This window comes from Chelonia mydas, chromosome 10 (genome assembly GCF_015237465.2).
Source record: "Chelonia mydas isolate rCheMyd1 chromosome 10, rCheMyd1.pri.v2, whole genome shotgun sequence".
NCBI lineage: Eukaryota > Metazoa > Chordata > Testudines > Cheloniidae > Chelonia > Chelonia mydas.
The window spans coordinates 77,115,677-77,131,497 of NC_051250.2; the positions used below are offsets into that span (position 1 = coordinate 77,115,677).

The 15,821-nt window shown below is 45.6% G+C and overlaps 1 protein-coding gene across 1 annotated transcript in view; it reads right to left on the reverse strand.

Annotated features, from left to right (window-relative positions):
• Positions 1 to 15,821, reverse strand: part of IGDCC3 (immunoglobulin superfamily DCC subclass member 3) — a 184,800-nt gene that overhangs the window by 34,901 nt on the left and 134,078 nt on the right. The window contains exon 7 of the mRNA XM_007053528.4: positions 13,860 to 14,025. Within this exon, the coding sequence (XP_007053590.3) occupies positions 13,860 to 14,025 (166 nt within the window). The remainder of the gene's footprint in view (positions 1 to 13,859; positions 14,026 to 15,821) is intronic.

Below are 15,821 nucleotides of genomic sequence, written 5' to 3' on the forward strand. Positions count from 1 at the left end.
GGACAAAAGTGGTGCCCAGACAGCACAGGGATCAATGCATTAAAAATGGGCAGGTAGAGAGGCTCTATATCTAGATAGAGAGGCTTCCTATCTAGCTGTCCTGTGCTCATCAACGGGGTATCTGAATGTCTTACTGATATAGGTTCAGATTCTGCCTGACCGTCATATGGGGTGAGGGAGCAAGGAAATTCCCCGTTCCCAGGTTGCCCACATAAGAGTTAGGCAGAATTCCAGTCTATTTCAAGTGAAAACAGGGACTGCTCCTCCCTACTCCTTAGGGGGTGCACAACATGCCGAGGAGACAGGGCTTCAGCTCCACCATATCCTAGCCCCAAGGCAGCAGAACTGGTTGGCCACGGAGGAGACAGCAAGCTGCATCCCACATACTCCAGAAGCCACAGTCAAGGCCTTAAAAAGTGATATAGTTTCAATCCATGCCCATTTCATTATTATTATGATTTTTTATTTGTATTATGATGGACCAGGACCCCGTTGTGTTAGGCGCTATACAAACAGAACAAAGAGACAATCCCTGCCCCAAAGGGCCTGCAGTATAAGACGAGAAACAACAGATGGATGCATGGGACTACAAGGAACCAATGAGACAATCCAGGTCAGCAGGACTGGCAGTGGTCTCAGCACACCAGCAGTCTAACCTTCACTTTGAATGTATTTTCTCTCACAAGCATACACACAGTTGCATGTGCATGTAAAGTACTCACAAGTATGTAACGTGCACACACTCATGGTACACAAACTGCCCTTTGGGTTCTTTAGGATTTTACCGTTGTGGATATAGATATAAATAATAATAATAATAATTACAAGTGTCCAAGCTGCAGGTTCAGATCTAAATCCCAACCCAAATCCAAACTTCCCAGAGTTCAAGGGCTCTTGGATCATTGGTTTCAGTTGGTCCCTCTTAAAGAGAAGGGCCTGAGCTCCAAAGTTTGGGTAGGGATAGGAGCTTTCCCAATGTCTGAAGGAGTTTCACTTTGAGCCACTGTTGCAATTAAGATCCATCTCTAACAATACTTGGCACTAATCTCAAAGCAATTTACAGAGGTGAGTAGCACGATTATCTTCATTTTACAGATAGGGAACGTGTGTCACAGAGAGTTTAAATGACTTGTCCAAGGTCAGTGTCAGAGCTGGGAACAGAACTCAGCAGCCAGGTTCACTGCTGATGTCAGAAGGTACAATTCCATTCACTTCTGTGGTCTTGTGTCTTCTTATGCCAGCAGAGAAGCTGACAACACAGTGGCTTCCTGATTCCTGGTTCCCTGCTTTAAACAGCAGACAATGGCCAATGACAGGTTTTTCTGGATTACATAGTTTGATGACAGCAGGTTTTATACAAACAAGAGGAAGCACTTTTTCACACACCGCACAGCTAGCCTGTGGAACTCATTGCCATGGGATGTTGTGATGACCAAAAGTATAACTGGATTAAAAAAAGAAGTGGAAAAGCTCATGGAGGATAAGTCCATCAATGGCTATTAGCCAAGATAGTCAGGGACGCAACTCCATGCCGGGGAAACCCTAAACCTGTGACTTCCAGAAGGTGGGTTCCGTACATTCTCCCGAACCTCTGGTACAGGTAACTGTTGGAGACGGGACACTGGGCAAGATGGACCATGGTCTGACCCAGAACAGTATGGCAGTTCTTATGTCTGTTTGGGTGTGTGTTGGGGGCTGGGTTAAGATATAAAAGGAGGAACGGGAGAACACGCAGAGCTGTACAAGGGACCCCTCTACAAATGTATTGTTTTCCATACATAACCAACACAAGAGTGAGTTATAACACTGAATCAGCAAGTTATTAATACGCCAGCTAGATGGAACGGACCACTGAGAAAAATCACAGCAGCAGCAAAATAATCATCGAGACACATGAGATGGGAAAGACCAAGGTCCATCAATGTCAGCTGCCCTGTAATTGCTGCAAATCCATCTTGTGGGATATGACTGCCTGACCCTAATGCATGATCCCTGCTCACGGCAGAGGAGCCTGAGTTATGATGATGCCCCACTGCTGGCTTTGTGCTCTGTTGGAGGGATTCTACGTCCCATGCTGCAGAGGCAATTGGGCTGCAGAGCAGGTTTTACATATTCCTTCAAAACAAAATCAAACCCATAAATGATCTTTAAGTGAGGAGCAGCCGCTTAACATCTAGACCCTCCCTCCACCTTCTTGTTCTTCCTTATTTTTCATGCTTCTGCGAACTAACAGACTTTAGCGTGCAGCTCCCTCGACCTGTGATCAGTGAAGTTCTCCAACTGCCCTCAAGACTTGAAACACAGGGGCCTGATTGTTCCCCAAATGTGCGCACACAGTTCAGTCATGTCAGCAGGATCTTGCTGGGACCATGAACCCCTCTTTGTTTTCATAACAAGCCACTGAACTATTTCACTCCCCTGCAAGGGGCAGTTATTCTACTCAGCCATAGCAATAGGTAGCTTGCTTGCATTTGATATCCAAAAGCTGACAATGCAGCGTATACAATAGCAGGTGGATGGGGACTGACATCTATTAGAATGAAATCCGGTGGATGCACTGGAATTCAGCACCAAGAGAAGGAACAAAACTTTCTCTACATGTATTTACAATGTATAATTTTCTCCGATGAGGGTTTAACACACACCACGCATGTAGTAAGTCATTCAAGGGATATTGACAACAGGAGCTCAACACAAGAAGGTAACAGAGTTTAAAGGGGGACAGTTCATAAGCTAAGGTCACTGTGAAAGCAAAAGCCACCTGAGCCCTGGGTTGTACTGATGCCCTTTTTCAGTGGAATAATTGAAATCCCTTAATTACCATTTTGTAAATAAAATCTTCTTGAAAAATCAATGTTTAGAGCCTGCCTTCTCTGCAGATGTTGGCCTTTGTTACTTGCTGTTATGGCAATGTAGCCTAGCTACATAAACCCCTGAATGTGATTTATTTCTAGCCTGAAAATGACCCCCTGGAACCTACTGAACACTTATTGGGTCAAATGATGAAACGCAATAAACCTTTCATAGTGGCAATTTTGTTATTATTTCATGCCTCATCCTCTCCTGGTATATTTCAATCTACCAACCTCAAATGCATGATTTTGAAAAGTACGCGAGCTCACCTCTACCGTCCAAAAGAACCACCCGTTCGCCATGGCGGCGATACTTTTTCTTGCAGATTGCATTGACTACAAGTGTCGGAATTTGTCAGCAACGCATTATACTTCCCCTTCCACCTTTGGGGAAACCATTCCAGCCTGTGGGTTTGGAACTATTTAAGGAGCAGTCGCACTTTTGTTTTGTAAACTGCACAATTATGTACTGTTGATCACGATCAATTAAAATAATTCTGGTTTCAGAGTAGCAGCCGTGTTAGTCTGTATTCGCAAAAAGAAAAGGAGGACTTGTGGCACCTTAGAGACTAACAAATTTACTTGAGCATAAGCTTTCGTGAGCTACAGCTCACTTCATCGGATGCTGTAGCTCACGAAAGCTTATGCTCAAATAAATTTGTTAGTCTCTAAGGTACCACAAGCCCTCCTTTTCTTTTTTTGAAATAATTTTGTAGGTGAATGTGTACTCTCAGATCAGGGCAGAGTGGGACAGATCCTCAGCTAGTGCAAAGGGGCATATCTCCACTGAAGTCAATGAAGCTGCACCGATATATGCCAGCTGAGGATCTGGCACTATGTATGCAGATTCCGCTCTACCTGTTCTGTATCCCGTACTGGAATCTGCACATGCAGGGTGAGCAAATCAGAGCTGCAATCTACTGTGCGGCTCCAAGAGCAGAATTGAGCCCTATGTTTGTCAGATGAAAAAAATTCCAGTGAGCTGGTCAAATATACAATCATTCCAACAAACATGGGCTCCATGGTCTGAGAAAGGGATCACATAGCAAGAGTCTTACTTCTTAGGGAAAGTGATTTTTATTCACAGCTTTTGATGGAAAATCCCACAATTCCCTAGGCCTGGGCCTTTATGCATTTTTCATTAACAATTATCCGTGATCCAGAATTGCCTCTGATTTTTGCTAAACATTGATCAGATATTTTGTTCCCACACAGCTGGCATTTTCAAAACAGAACCACCTCCTTTGGAGAGGGCATCGCATTGGACAATCTTAAATGTACTAAGAGCTCTTCAGAGCATAAAATAATTAGAATTCACATTTTACAGATGGGGGAATGGAAAGGGTATTTCTTGGACTTAGCTTGCAAAGGTCATTTGACTATGTAAAAAGACTATAAATTGCTTGGCAAGTGAATCAGTGTGTCCATAGCCCCATACCATGCATGAAGATCACTAAAATAACTGGCTCAGTAAGGCACAGGTCCGAGGGATATAATGAGTCACAATCTGCTGAGGTTTCAGTCATAAAGAGCAATCATTTCCACCAACCCCACAGGATAGAATTTTTCATCCATCCAAAACCCAGCTACAAATTCGGTGTTTCTCCAACATCCTGAACTCTGATATCACGGGTTGAAAATGAGACTCGAACAATTTTCAAGAAGAGAGTCAAATTCTCTTGTTGGGAAAATTGTTGATGGTCTTATCCTGGGCACCAATTACATATTTTAAAGCCACATGTCCCCTAATAGTTCTTCCTTCTCTTCCAATTATTTTAGCCACCACCTGGTACCTAAGGACACATGCATACATCCCTCCAAAAGGACCCAGGCCTCATCCTGGGATCCTCCATAAGGCAGAGTTTAGTCCAGTTATTCCATCTGGACAATTCTGTATGACCAAGCTCTATCTCCTGCCATCAATTCTTACTCAAAATTCTGATTGATTTCAATAGGATTTTGGCGTGGGAAGCCGTAAGAGGAAATGGCCCCAAAGTCAAAGGTGTGTCCTTCTGTACCAGGAAAAAAACCCTCAAACACCTTTGAAGCGGCCTTTCTTTGTTTTACATTCAGACCACAAAACAATGTGGCCCTGAACTCCTATTTACTCCTGTCTTAGGAGATCAATCTGGGCTGGGACTGGCACGTGTCAGGAAGAGCTCCAGGCTGGTTTTCCCTTGTTTGGTTGGGAAGCGGGGTGGGCTGGGGTGGGTGGGAACGGAGGGAGAGAAATGGGAGGGAGAACAGAGAATACAATAAGCCTAAAACTGATTCCCTTTTTCCCCTGAAGGATCAAATGGGCAGAGAAATACTCTCAAGAGGAGATAGGGTCTGAACACCCGCCTCTTTCCCCAGCCTATAATTTGAATAATCAGATATAATTATCAGGAAAGTTCAGTAATTCCAGTATATCAGGCAATATTTTTAAAGCATGATCTCAGGAAAGTGAGTCAAAGCCAATGTAAATACAATGCTTCTTAACTGAAGTGCATTATCCTCTGTGCTAGGTTCAGAAGTTTCTCTGGCCTGTGGTTTGCTTTCCTTGTGCAGAAGCAGCCCATACGGGGCATGACGCAGGGCAACCGAGACTTCCAGAGGCTAACGGGCCTCTTCTCAACTGCATGAAGCCCTTTGCAAAGTCTTCAGAATAGAACTTCCTATAGATGGCTTCTACCGGACTGGAACACAGGACGGGTCACTAAAGAACGCCAGCCTCCCTTTCTGGCACTGATATGGGGCCTGCCTCTGTCCCACTGGAGTGAACAGAAGTTTTGCAATTGACCTCCATGGGAGCAAGATTAGGTCTTTAAATGACTCTCCATGGGAGGTTGTAAGAATCCAAAAAGGAGAAGGGAAATAAGGGGGGGAATATTTCCTTCAACAAATGTCTACCCCAGACAATACTACTTTGTACCTTTATACAGCAGCTCCTTCTGCCTGAGGGTGTCGGAGCATTTCACACACATTAATTAATCATAACACCCTGGCGAAATATTATCATCCCTATTCTAGAGAAGGGGAAACCGAGGCACAGCATTCAAATGACTTGCCACATTATCTGTACATTTCTAGTGCACAACCTGGGTGCACACAGTAATCCTGTGGAATGGCTGGGCCTAGAACTTTGATCTCTTGACTCCTTGTCCTGCACTTCACCCACAAGACAAGGAAAATCCAGCATGGTTACCCCCCAGCATTCAAGAACCATGAATCCCCTCCCCCCCACCACCCCATCACGAGATTTTAAAAACAACAAATTTGGGGTTATTTTATTTGCTATTGTTTTTTAAGTCTTTGTGGTCCACATTTTCCAGCTTTTCTTCACAAGCCTCTAGGGCTAGAAACACACTTCTTAAAAACCAGAGGCAAGATGTTCATGTAATCACATGACTCCAGGAGCTGGGTGGTCTCTCTTACTGCCCTCCCAGGGTGGGTACAGGATCCTAGGCTAGTCTATGCCTGCATCTTCTTTTTGCCCTGAGACACTGTCTTAAGGAAGCTATAAGTGCTTTGTGACCTTGGACACACACAGCTCTGCTCTTTTGGGATTACATGCCTCATTTCCACATGCAGCCTAAATCTTCCCTGCTGTGCTCAGCTGCGTTCCTGACAGATCTGAACACGGTTCCTCTAAAGGGTACCTCAGGGGCCTGAGTGGGGGCAATCTACTGAACATGTGCAAAATACACAGGGCAGCTGGTAGCCACAAGGAAGCAGGAGGAATGGTTTAACAGGCGGGGTTGATACTGCGGCCAGGGACTTCACACCAGGCATTCTACCTTACCAGGGTTGGCTTGGATCCGAACCACTCGTGGAAGGACTACACCTTTGAGAGGGCTGTCAGAAAATGTCTAGGATGGGGAAGCAGGCAGAGCAGAGACCAGAGGCTCTCACACCCAGCCCCATTCCAGTTCTTCCTTTGCATGCTGGGGACTGGGCCATGCATTCTTTATTTTCTAGGCTCCGTATTGTCGGGGGGCACAGATCAATTATTGCACAAAGTGAACTAAACCCAACCGTGTGGAAAGAACAATGCAACAGCTACCCTCTCGAAGAGTCTCTGTTTACTCTGTCTCATGCTCTTAGAATGACTGTGTAACAGTCACCCAAGCAGCGTGTGTAAGTCCCACTTCTATCTGTCTGGGCATTTATCCTGCAATCATCATTATGGCATCTCAGAAATCCAGTACGATGAGTACCAGGGAATCACTGGTGCAATTAATGACTGCCAGTGAATTACTCTGGATTTATTTACATGCATGAACACGATCAGCATCTTTCCTCTGCATGGCCCGGATCCTAAAGCCAATTCTCATGGACAAATCCCACCGAACCAGTTTTATGAGTTTTCTCTTTGACTGTAATATGGACAACGTGTGCTGTGTTGGTAGTTATGCAAGTGAACCAATCAGGGAGCAGAATAATACCAGACCTATGTAACTAGCCAACACAGTCAGAAGTGCAAGGCCCTTACACACGAGAGGAGCTCCCAGGAAACATCTGCAAAACCACCTCATTGTCTTCCTTAAGATTCCTCTGCCTTTGTGTCTACAAGATCTTTACCCTGGCTAGGCAGCTGGTGTGCTGTGAAATCTACTTCCATGCTGACCAGTATCAATCGTTTCCTTGTGTTCCCCCATCTGGCTGTCACATCCACCTGTTGTCTCTTGCCTTATATTTACATTGTAAGCTCTTTGGGGGCAGGGACCTGCTTTTTGTTACTTGTGTGATCAACGCCTAGCAAAGCAAGGTCTCGGTCAATGATTAGTGTCCTGATGCGCTACCACAGTACAAGAAATAGATAATACATTATTATTATTAATAATAAATAATAATAGTAATTTAGGACCAAACCTATCAATTGACATTTGCTTTTGGCAAATATTAAGCCACTGGAATGAAACAGTTGCTCTTAATGAATACAAGCTCTGATTAGCTTCAGGCACTGAAATGCTTGCAGAAGGAGAGGACAGCAGGGCCAGAAACACAGACAAACTGAAATGTTCTTTCGAACTGGAAGATATAGTCACAGAAATTATTCCCCACCTTCCATGCCATGCTAGTGACAACCATGAAGTCCTCGCGTAGGTGGTCAGAGATCTGTAACAATAGTTCAAAGAGGGGAAATCCCTGAGCCTAGGTTTCTTTAAAATACCTACCCAAGCAGAGATGGGCCAAGACAGGATCCATTTAGACAAACTGATCCTTCCTCAGCCCATGAGATGAGAGTGAAAGGGGGGCTCAGATAAATGGGACCAGGAGCAGAACTCATTTTGGTTTTAGGTTTGTAAAACCAAAATCTAACAGGACATTTTGGAGGTAGGAACTGAAGGAGGGGGATCAAAACACCCCAGTTTTTGGCTATTTCTAAATCCTAGTCTGTCAATGGGTGACCCTTTCTTAGAGCCTGATGCAGGACCAAGGGGTTTGACTGGGAACTTTTCCCGGCTGCTGTGCTTTAACTTTGTTATGCAGCAGTCTACAAGCACAACCTCTCCAGTGGAGGTGGTCTGTCAGAAGGGTGAGGGGAGAATGCACGCGCTGACCCGATGTCATTCCTCTGACGGAGCCCCTCTTCCGATCTGCTTCTGGCACTTGACATATTTATCCGTCACTTCTAGCTGTGTTGTTTTCAGGAGCAGGGTTGTTCATATGGTACATTTGGAAATCAATTAGTGCACAATATGACTTTGGATGATTTATTCTTTTTCAAAAAACCCCTTTGGGGGCATTCAGACCTTTACAGCCATATTAAGCAGAGTTTTAATCCAAATGAATTTTCCAGGAAACCGGGTAATCTAATTAAAAAGCTTAGAGTGGAGTTTAGCAGCTTCATTACCATTAGATTCTAGATCCATTATTACATGGACAAATATTTTCTGAGTGCAAGTGATTGATAAATCCAAAGGCCTAATCGCAAATGGACTTTGCCTGGAATTAAGCAGGTTACAGTACTTAGTCATGCGCCCAAGAATGAAAGGAAAGGGCACACTGGAAAGGGTCCTTGCAGGAAAACAAACCATTGACTTCTTTTCTCCAGTTCATCCTCTCCCACAGCAATCAGCCATCCTGTAAACCCACTTGCAACTGCACTTCTCAGATCAGTGGCTTTGGAAACTCCCTCAGGTGCGTCCCGTCCCTTCCATCTCCCAGGGTTGCAAGCCCAGGTAGGCCAAACTGACTCCAAAAGATGTGGGTGTCTCCAAAGGTTTGAGTATCTCCAAGCTTTGGGTACTTACCACCTTCCTCAGATCGAGAGGAAGGATGGTCTCGTGGGTATGGCACTGGACTAGGACACGAAAAAGAACTGGATTCAGTGCCAGATTCTGTCACAGATTCTCTTAGGCAAAACCCTTAAGGTATGTCTACACGGCAATCCGAGGTGGTCTAGATCAGCGGTTCTCAGACTGTGAGTCGGAGCCCCGAAGTGGGTCACGACCCCATTTTAATGGGGTCGCGAGGGCAGGCTTAAACTTGCTGGGGCCCAGGGCCAAAGCCTGATCCCCACTGCCTGGGCCAAAAACCAAAGCCTGAGGTCTTCCTGGGTGGCGGGGCTCAGGTTACAGGCCCTTTGCCTGGGGCTGAAGCCCTGGGGCGGAGCGGCTTGGGCTTTGGCCCCTCCCACCCTGGGGTGGTGGGCCTAGGGTGGGCTCAGTCTTCGGTCCCCCGTCCTGGGGTCGTGTAGTAATTTTTGTTGTCAGAAGGGGGTCGCGTTGCAATGAAGTTTGAGAACCCCTAGTCTAAATATCTTGATTAACAACAGCAGTGAAGCTGCGGCAGACAGGCTAGTTGCCTGAGAGCCTACTCAGAGTCCCGAGTGGGCTCGTCCTCTACAGCCCATGCTGATCAGGCTTCACTGCTGCGGTTATTCAATCCCGCTAGATCAAAGCTAGCTTAGTTGTGTCCACACATGCTGCAGGTGCATCTCTAGCTGCAGTGTAGACAGAACCTTGGTTTCTCTGGAAAAGAAAGAGGCGTCACGGTGGATAATCGCAGACCATGAGCTGTCAGTGCAGTGCTGTGGCTAAAAGAGCTACTGCGATCCCGGGAGGCATGAACAGGGGAATCTCAAGGAGGAGCAGAGAGGTTATTTTACCTGCATATTTGGCACTGGCGCAACTGCTGCTGGAATGCTGTGTGCAGTTCTGGTGCCCACCGTTCAAGAAGGATGTTGGTAGATTGCAGAGAGTTCAGAGAAGAGCCACCAGAATGACTTCAGGATTAGAAACCCTGCCTCGTAGTGACAGACTCAAGAAGCTAAATCTATTTAGCTTAACAAAGAGAACAAACAACATAAGAACATAAGAATGGCCATACTGGGTCAGACCAAAGGTCCATCTAGCCTGGTATCCTGTCTTCCAACAGTGGCCAATGCCGGGTGCCCCAGAAGGAATGAACAGAACAGGTAATCATCAAGTGATCCATCCCCTGTTGCCCATTCCCAGCTTCTGGCAAACAGAGGCTAGGGACTCCATTCCTGCCCATCCTGGCTAATAGCCATTGATGGATCTATCTTCCATGAACATATCTAGTTCTTTTTTGAACCCTGTTATAGTCTTGGCCTTCACAGCATCCTCTGGCAGGGAGTTCCACAGGTTGACTGTGCATTGTGTGAAAAAATACTTTCTTTTGTTTATATTAAATCTGCTGCCTACTAGGCAGGTTAAGGGGTGACCTGATCAAAGTCTGTAAGTATTTATATGAGGAACAAATATTTGATAATGGGCTCTTCCATCTAGCAGAGAAAGGTCTAACATGATCCAGTGGCTGGAAGCTAAAACTAGAAAAAATTCCGAATGGAAATAAGGTGTAAATTTTTAATGATGAGAATAATTAATCCTTGGAACAATTTAATTCCTCCATCACCGACATTTTTTTAAATCGAGACTGGATGTTTTTCTAAAAGATCTGCTCTAGGACTTATTTTGGGGAAATTCTATGGCCTGTGTTCTACAAGAGGTCAGACAATGGTCCCTTCTGGCCTTGGAATCTATGGATCTCTGTGCCTCAGTACAGTGATCTGTAAAATGGGATTAAGAGTGCTTTCCTTTCTCCCACTCCTTGTCTATTTAGATTGGAAGCTTTCCAGGGCAGGGACTGTCTCTTGTTATGTACCTCAATAGCACCAGGCACGACGGGGCCCTGATCTCAGCCAGCACTGCAATACAACTCATGGAATGTGCATATGTGCACAAAGGCACTGTGGGGCCTGGAGTTTTATAAAGACACCTGACTGGGATGAAAACTCCACTTAGGGTGGATAATATCTCACTACCTTTATTCCAACTCACATCCCGCGATCATTTCACAAAGCTTCAAAACAATCAGAAACCTAATGCTAAAAAGCCTCGTTATTATAAAGCTCATGGGTGGTGGGTGGATCCCCGCTTCAGGGAGGCTAGCCCCCTGGCCCTGCCCTTTCCGCATGAGGCCCTGCTCCCCTGCCTACCAGAGCTCCAAGGCCCCCCTGCTCCCGGAGCCCTCCCCCGCCCTCCACAGTTGGAGCCCCAAACTCCACACACACACACCGCAGCCGGAGGAGCCTTGGGCCAGCCCCAGCTGCCCCGAGCTGGCCCAAGCCGCTGAATGGGAAATGTGCCGTGCCTCCCCTCCTAAGACCCCGAGCTGCCTAGTGGGAAAAGCAAAAGCTCTTCCAGAAGAACCTGAGCTTTTTATATGCGCCACGCAGGTTCTGGGGCGGCTGAGGAGGCGGGATCCGCTACTCAGCTTCCCAGGTTCATCAATCATCTCCCCTGGCCTGTTATTCCTGCCGCCTATGATAAAGCTTTAAAAACCAAAAACATGGTTCTCCCCGGAAGCAGAAGCTAATGCCACCATAACATTTCGCTGATGGACAAAGACTGAAGGAAGAGGCTTTTCTCAACCCATGTTGTGTTCATTGGATTCCTGCATACAGGTAATACAGGTAACAGTTATATCCCACCTGGGACCATAAAGCTCTGCTGGTAATTTAGCTGTATGGCACAGCTACTGTAATTTCATAGTTATGTTGTTCCAAGTTATTTCCATAGAAACTGTTCTGTCAACTTGTAATTTTCACACTAAGTGCATCCCACCATATTATTTCTGCAACGCAAAAATGACTGTATTTTAGCATGGAAATGCAGTTATTGAGTCCTTGCGGAAAACACTGTTCCCCGGTGAGATAAAAGGTCTAAATTTAGAGAAAATCTGCTACCGAGCCAATATGATCTCCAACAGGGGTGCCTCCATGAGCATTTGAGCATACCAGGGGTCAAAAGGTACAGACTAAACTGTGGTTCTATTCTGGGAACTGACCGTGTGAAAATATCTCTTATTGCACCAACTTCTGCTGGTGAAAGAGACAAGCTTTTGAGTTGCTCAGAGCTCTTCAGAGCTGCTGCTGCTCCCAATGTGTATTCAGAGTAATCTCTGCTTACTTCAGTGACAGCCTTTTTCTCTGCAGAACCAGCAGAGAGATGGGGGTAGCGTTTTTTCAGGCTCATCAGTGTGATTTTAAACAAAGGTCCTGATCCAAAAGAAGCACTTAAGCACATGCTCGACTTTAAGCCCACGCGTTGGATGCTAAAGCACATGGTCCCGTGTTTTGCTGTATCACAGCCTGCATTCAAACTGCAGGCCCACCTTTGCAACTTCACTGCCTTTAAATTATTTCCTCAGTTACACCCATGCCGCCTCCCTGAAGGCAAGAAAACCACACCAGTGTAGTTGAAGCCAGAATCTGAGAAAAAGGGAGTTGCACAGAGGTCTCCGAGGGCAGCAGTTGGCCTACAGCCTCGTGATTATGGTAATTACACGCGAGCTGAGAACCCAACTTGGCTCTCAGATCTTGACTGAGTTTACAGGGCTGGTTAGTAAAAACATTTTTTATTTGTGAACTGAGCAAACATGGGGTAGGAATCACGGAGATGCAGCAAACCTGGGAACCCCCTGATGCAAGTTCCATAAAAAAAACACCACCACTTTTAAAGAGGGCCCTATTATGCTATGAGCTGTGCAGACATTTAAACTGAGAAAGTCCCTACTCTGAAGAGCTTGCCAGACAAAGAGTGGAAGCTGAAAAATACCATTATGCCTTTTTTACAGATGGGGAACTAAGGCTTAGGGAGATTGAGTGACTTCCCACAAGGAGTCAGCAGCAAAGACGGGAACTGAACCCTAGATCTCCTGGGTCTACGTCAATGTTTAACTACAAGACCATCTTTCTGGTCTCCTTTAGCTATATAATTAGTTGCTCTGTTTTAATAAAGGAAGAAGTGTGTGTTTCTTCCTGTTCCCTGACCATTGGAGCCCTGGTTGTTACTAATAATGGCCCTCAGTTCAGCTTCCTCTTGTAAGGCAGGTCAGAGAGTCTTTCATTACAAGTGTCCCCTTGTTCGGGGAACACATAAGAAAGTGACCAGTCTCTTCTGCTCTATCCTCACTCCGAGCTAGCGCTTTCACTCTCCAAAAGCAATCAAAGAACAGGAATGGAAGTGTCTTGGGATTGCTCATTTAACTATTGTCCAGCAGAACATGGGGCGTTTAAGACACAGATACGACAATGCACAGGATAGAGTTTGTCAGCATCTCTCCCAAAAAGTAGCGTCACTGCAAAGGCTTGTCAGTCACTGTTACTTAAGGAGACTTCAACAACCCCAGTCAAAAATGAAGGGATTATGCTTTCATAACAAATTAGCCTCAACTATCTTCTATTCAAAAGGTAATGCATGGGTGAAATTAATTTGCTCTGCTGCCCGTATCGATCCTGGGTCTGTATCTAAATAAATGTCTGCGTGGACAGCACACTTCCAAAAATGATTATTTAGGGATTGGGGAAATTCCCGACACATAAGAATTCTGCTCCAATTTACACCAGTGTAATTTATTAAATCCAGTAGCGTTACTCCTGATTTACACCAGTGCAATATCAGACCCTGGCGGTACGTTTCATGTCAGCACTGACCTTTTTGTCATCCCTCCACCCAACTCAATGAGGCTGAAATCTGTTGCCAGCTGATTTACCTGTTGTTATTCTTCAGTTTGATGTGATCAGTCGGTTCTAGGATCTGCCCGTTCTTCAGCCAGGTGATCTGAGGGGGAGGCTCTCCCTGGGCCAGGCAGGTGAAGATCGCAGTCGTCCCTACAGGTCTGGAAATCGACTGAGGGTGTTGCACAAACTCAGCAGGGGCTGTGAAGGGAAGGAAAGTGAAGCATGAGGAACACTGCCAGGAGCCAATGTTGCCCTGGCACCAAGCCCGTTCTAATCACTTGGTGTAAAATAACCTGAGTCAATTTTGTGAGCGTGGCGAAGGCTGACAACAGAAAACCACGGCAGTTTATCAGATCCAGAGGTAGCTCGGCAGGTCTGACAGGCGTGTGTGGTCTACAGATAACTATAGATTGTGCTTGCCCATCTGTAACCAGGACTGTAACCAACTAAAGAATAGAGCTGGGCTGGTTAATTGGGGAGAGGGGATTTTCAGTAATTGGATGAGCTACTGATGCCAGGTGGGCTAGTCATTTAAAAACACAAGGTCCCCTTCCTGCTCTTTAAGGGGCCTGGATGCTTGTTTGTTTACACAGAGGCGTGTTATTATATTAGGCTACCCTGAACCACAAAGCGCTGGCTGCTTACCATGGCTCTGGGCCAGTGATATGCTGGTACAAGGCCCATGTGATGAAGGCTCTTTAAAAATGAATCCTGCACATTAGAAAGGACCTGCTGGAACTTTGTTGATCTGAATGAATTCAAACACAGGCATGAAATACAAAAACCAGAATCACCTCCCTTAATATGTTTTTTTAATATCATGTGCTGGGGAGCGTTGGATTCATTCCTTCTTTCTCCTTGTGATTGATTGTGTACGTTGCATGAAATGAGCTCTGGTGAAAGGTGCCAGATCAGCAGCTCTGCAGGCCCGTTTGAAAGTGTGAGCCCCCAAACATAGTGTGTATCATTCTAGTGCCACTTTCACATCCTTCCACGCCCCAGCCCACACACAGCCAGGAATGGCAAATTATACCATAGCTTTGCACTCTACGGGAAGTCCCGTGGTTAGAGTGCTGGGCATGGAGTCAGGATTCCTGGCTTCTATTCCCAGCACTGACTTGAAATGTATCTTTGGGCAAGTCGTCTCTGAGACTCCGTTTACCCACCTTCACAACAAATACCATGCCACCGAACTCAGAGCGACGGCACAAGGTCTACTTAATGTTAGCAAAGAGCTTTCCGATGCTCAAATGCAACATATTACAACAATTCTCTCTCTAAACGGGAGCTCAAGCTCTTCAGCTATACAAATCACTCTGGAAATTGGAGTATGCTGCAGAGTTTTCTAGTATATGTGCAAATGGAGTTCAAATGAGCCACATTCATTTCCATCTGCCTGGCTGTGGAGCAATATGGAGTTTGTTAGCGATCAGCATTGCTTCATTCAAAGAGACAAATAGTTATGAGAGTTTCCGGCAATACCATTCCAAATATGATTATTTTGTACTGCAGTAACGCGTAAGAACACCAGTCATGGACCACAGCCCCACTGTGCTAGGGGTTATACATTCATAGAACAAAAAGCTGTTCCTAGCTTCAAAGAACTTCCCATCTATTTATAAAAGAAGAGCCAACAGGTGAATCAAGACAGACAGACAAGGGAACCACAAGGAAACAAGACAGATGAATAAGAGAAATCATTTCTTTACCCTATACACAGCCAGCCAGAGACGAACATGTGCTCATATACAGTGGTCGTCACCCAGAGAGCCCAAAGCACTTTATATAGGAGGGGGGAGTATCATTCTTCCCATTTCACAGATGAGGAAACTGACACACAGAGAGGTGATGTGACTTGCCCAGAGTCAGGGGCACGTCTGCAGTGGAAATCCAGACACCTGACACTCTCCGCTAGACGATGCTCTCTTAGCGAGCTACAGATGTTTTGGCAGCTACATACAGCATGGTTTTACAATAGTAACGTATCAAAAGTT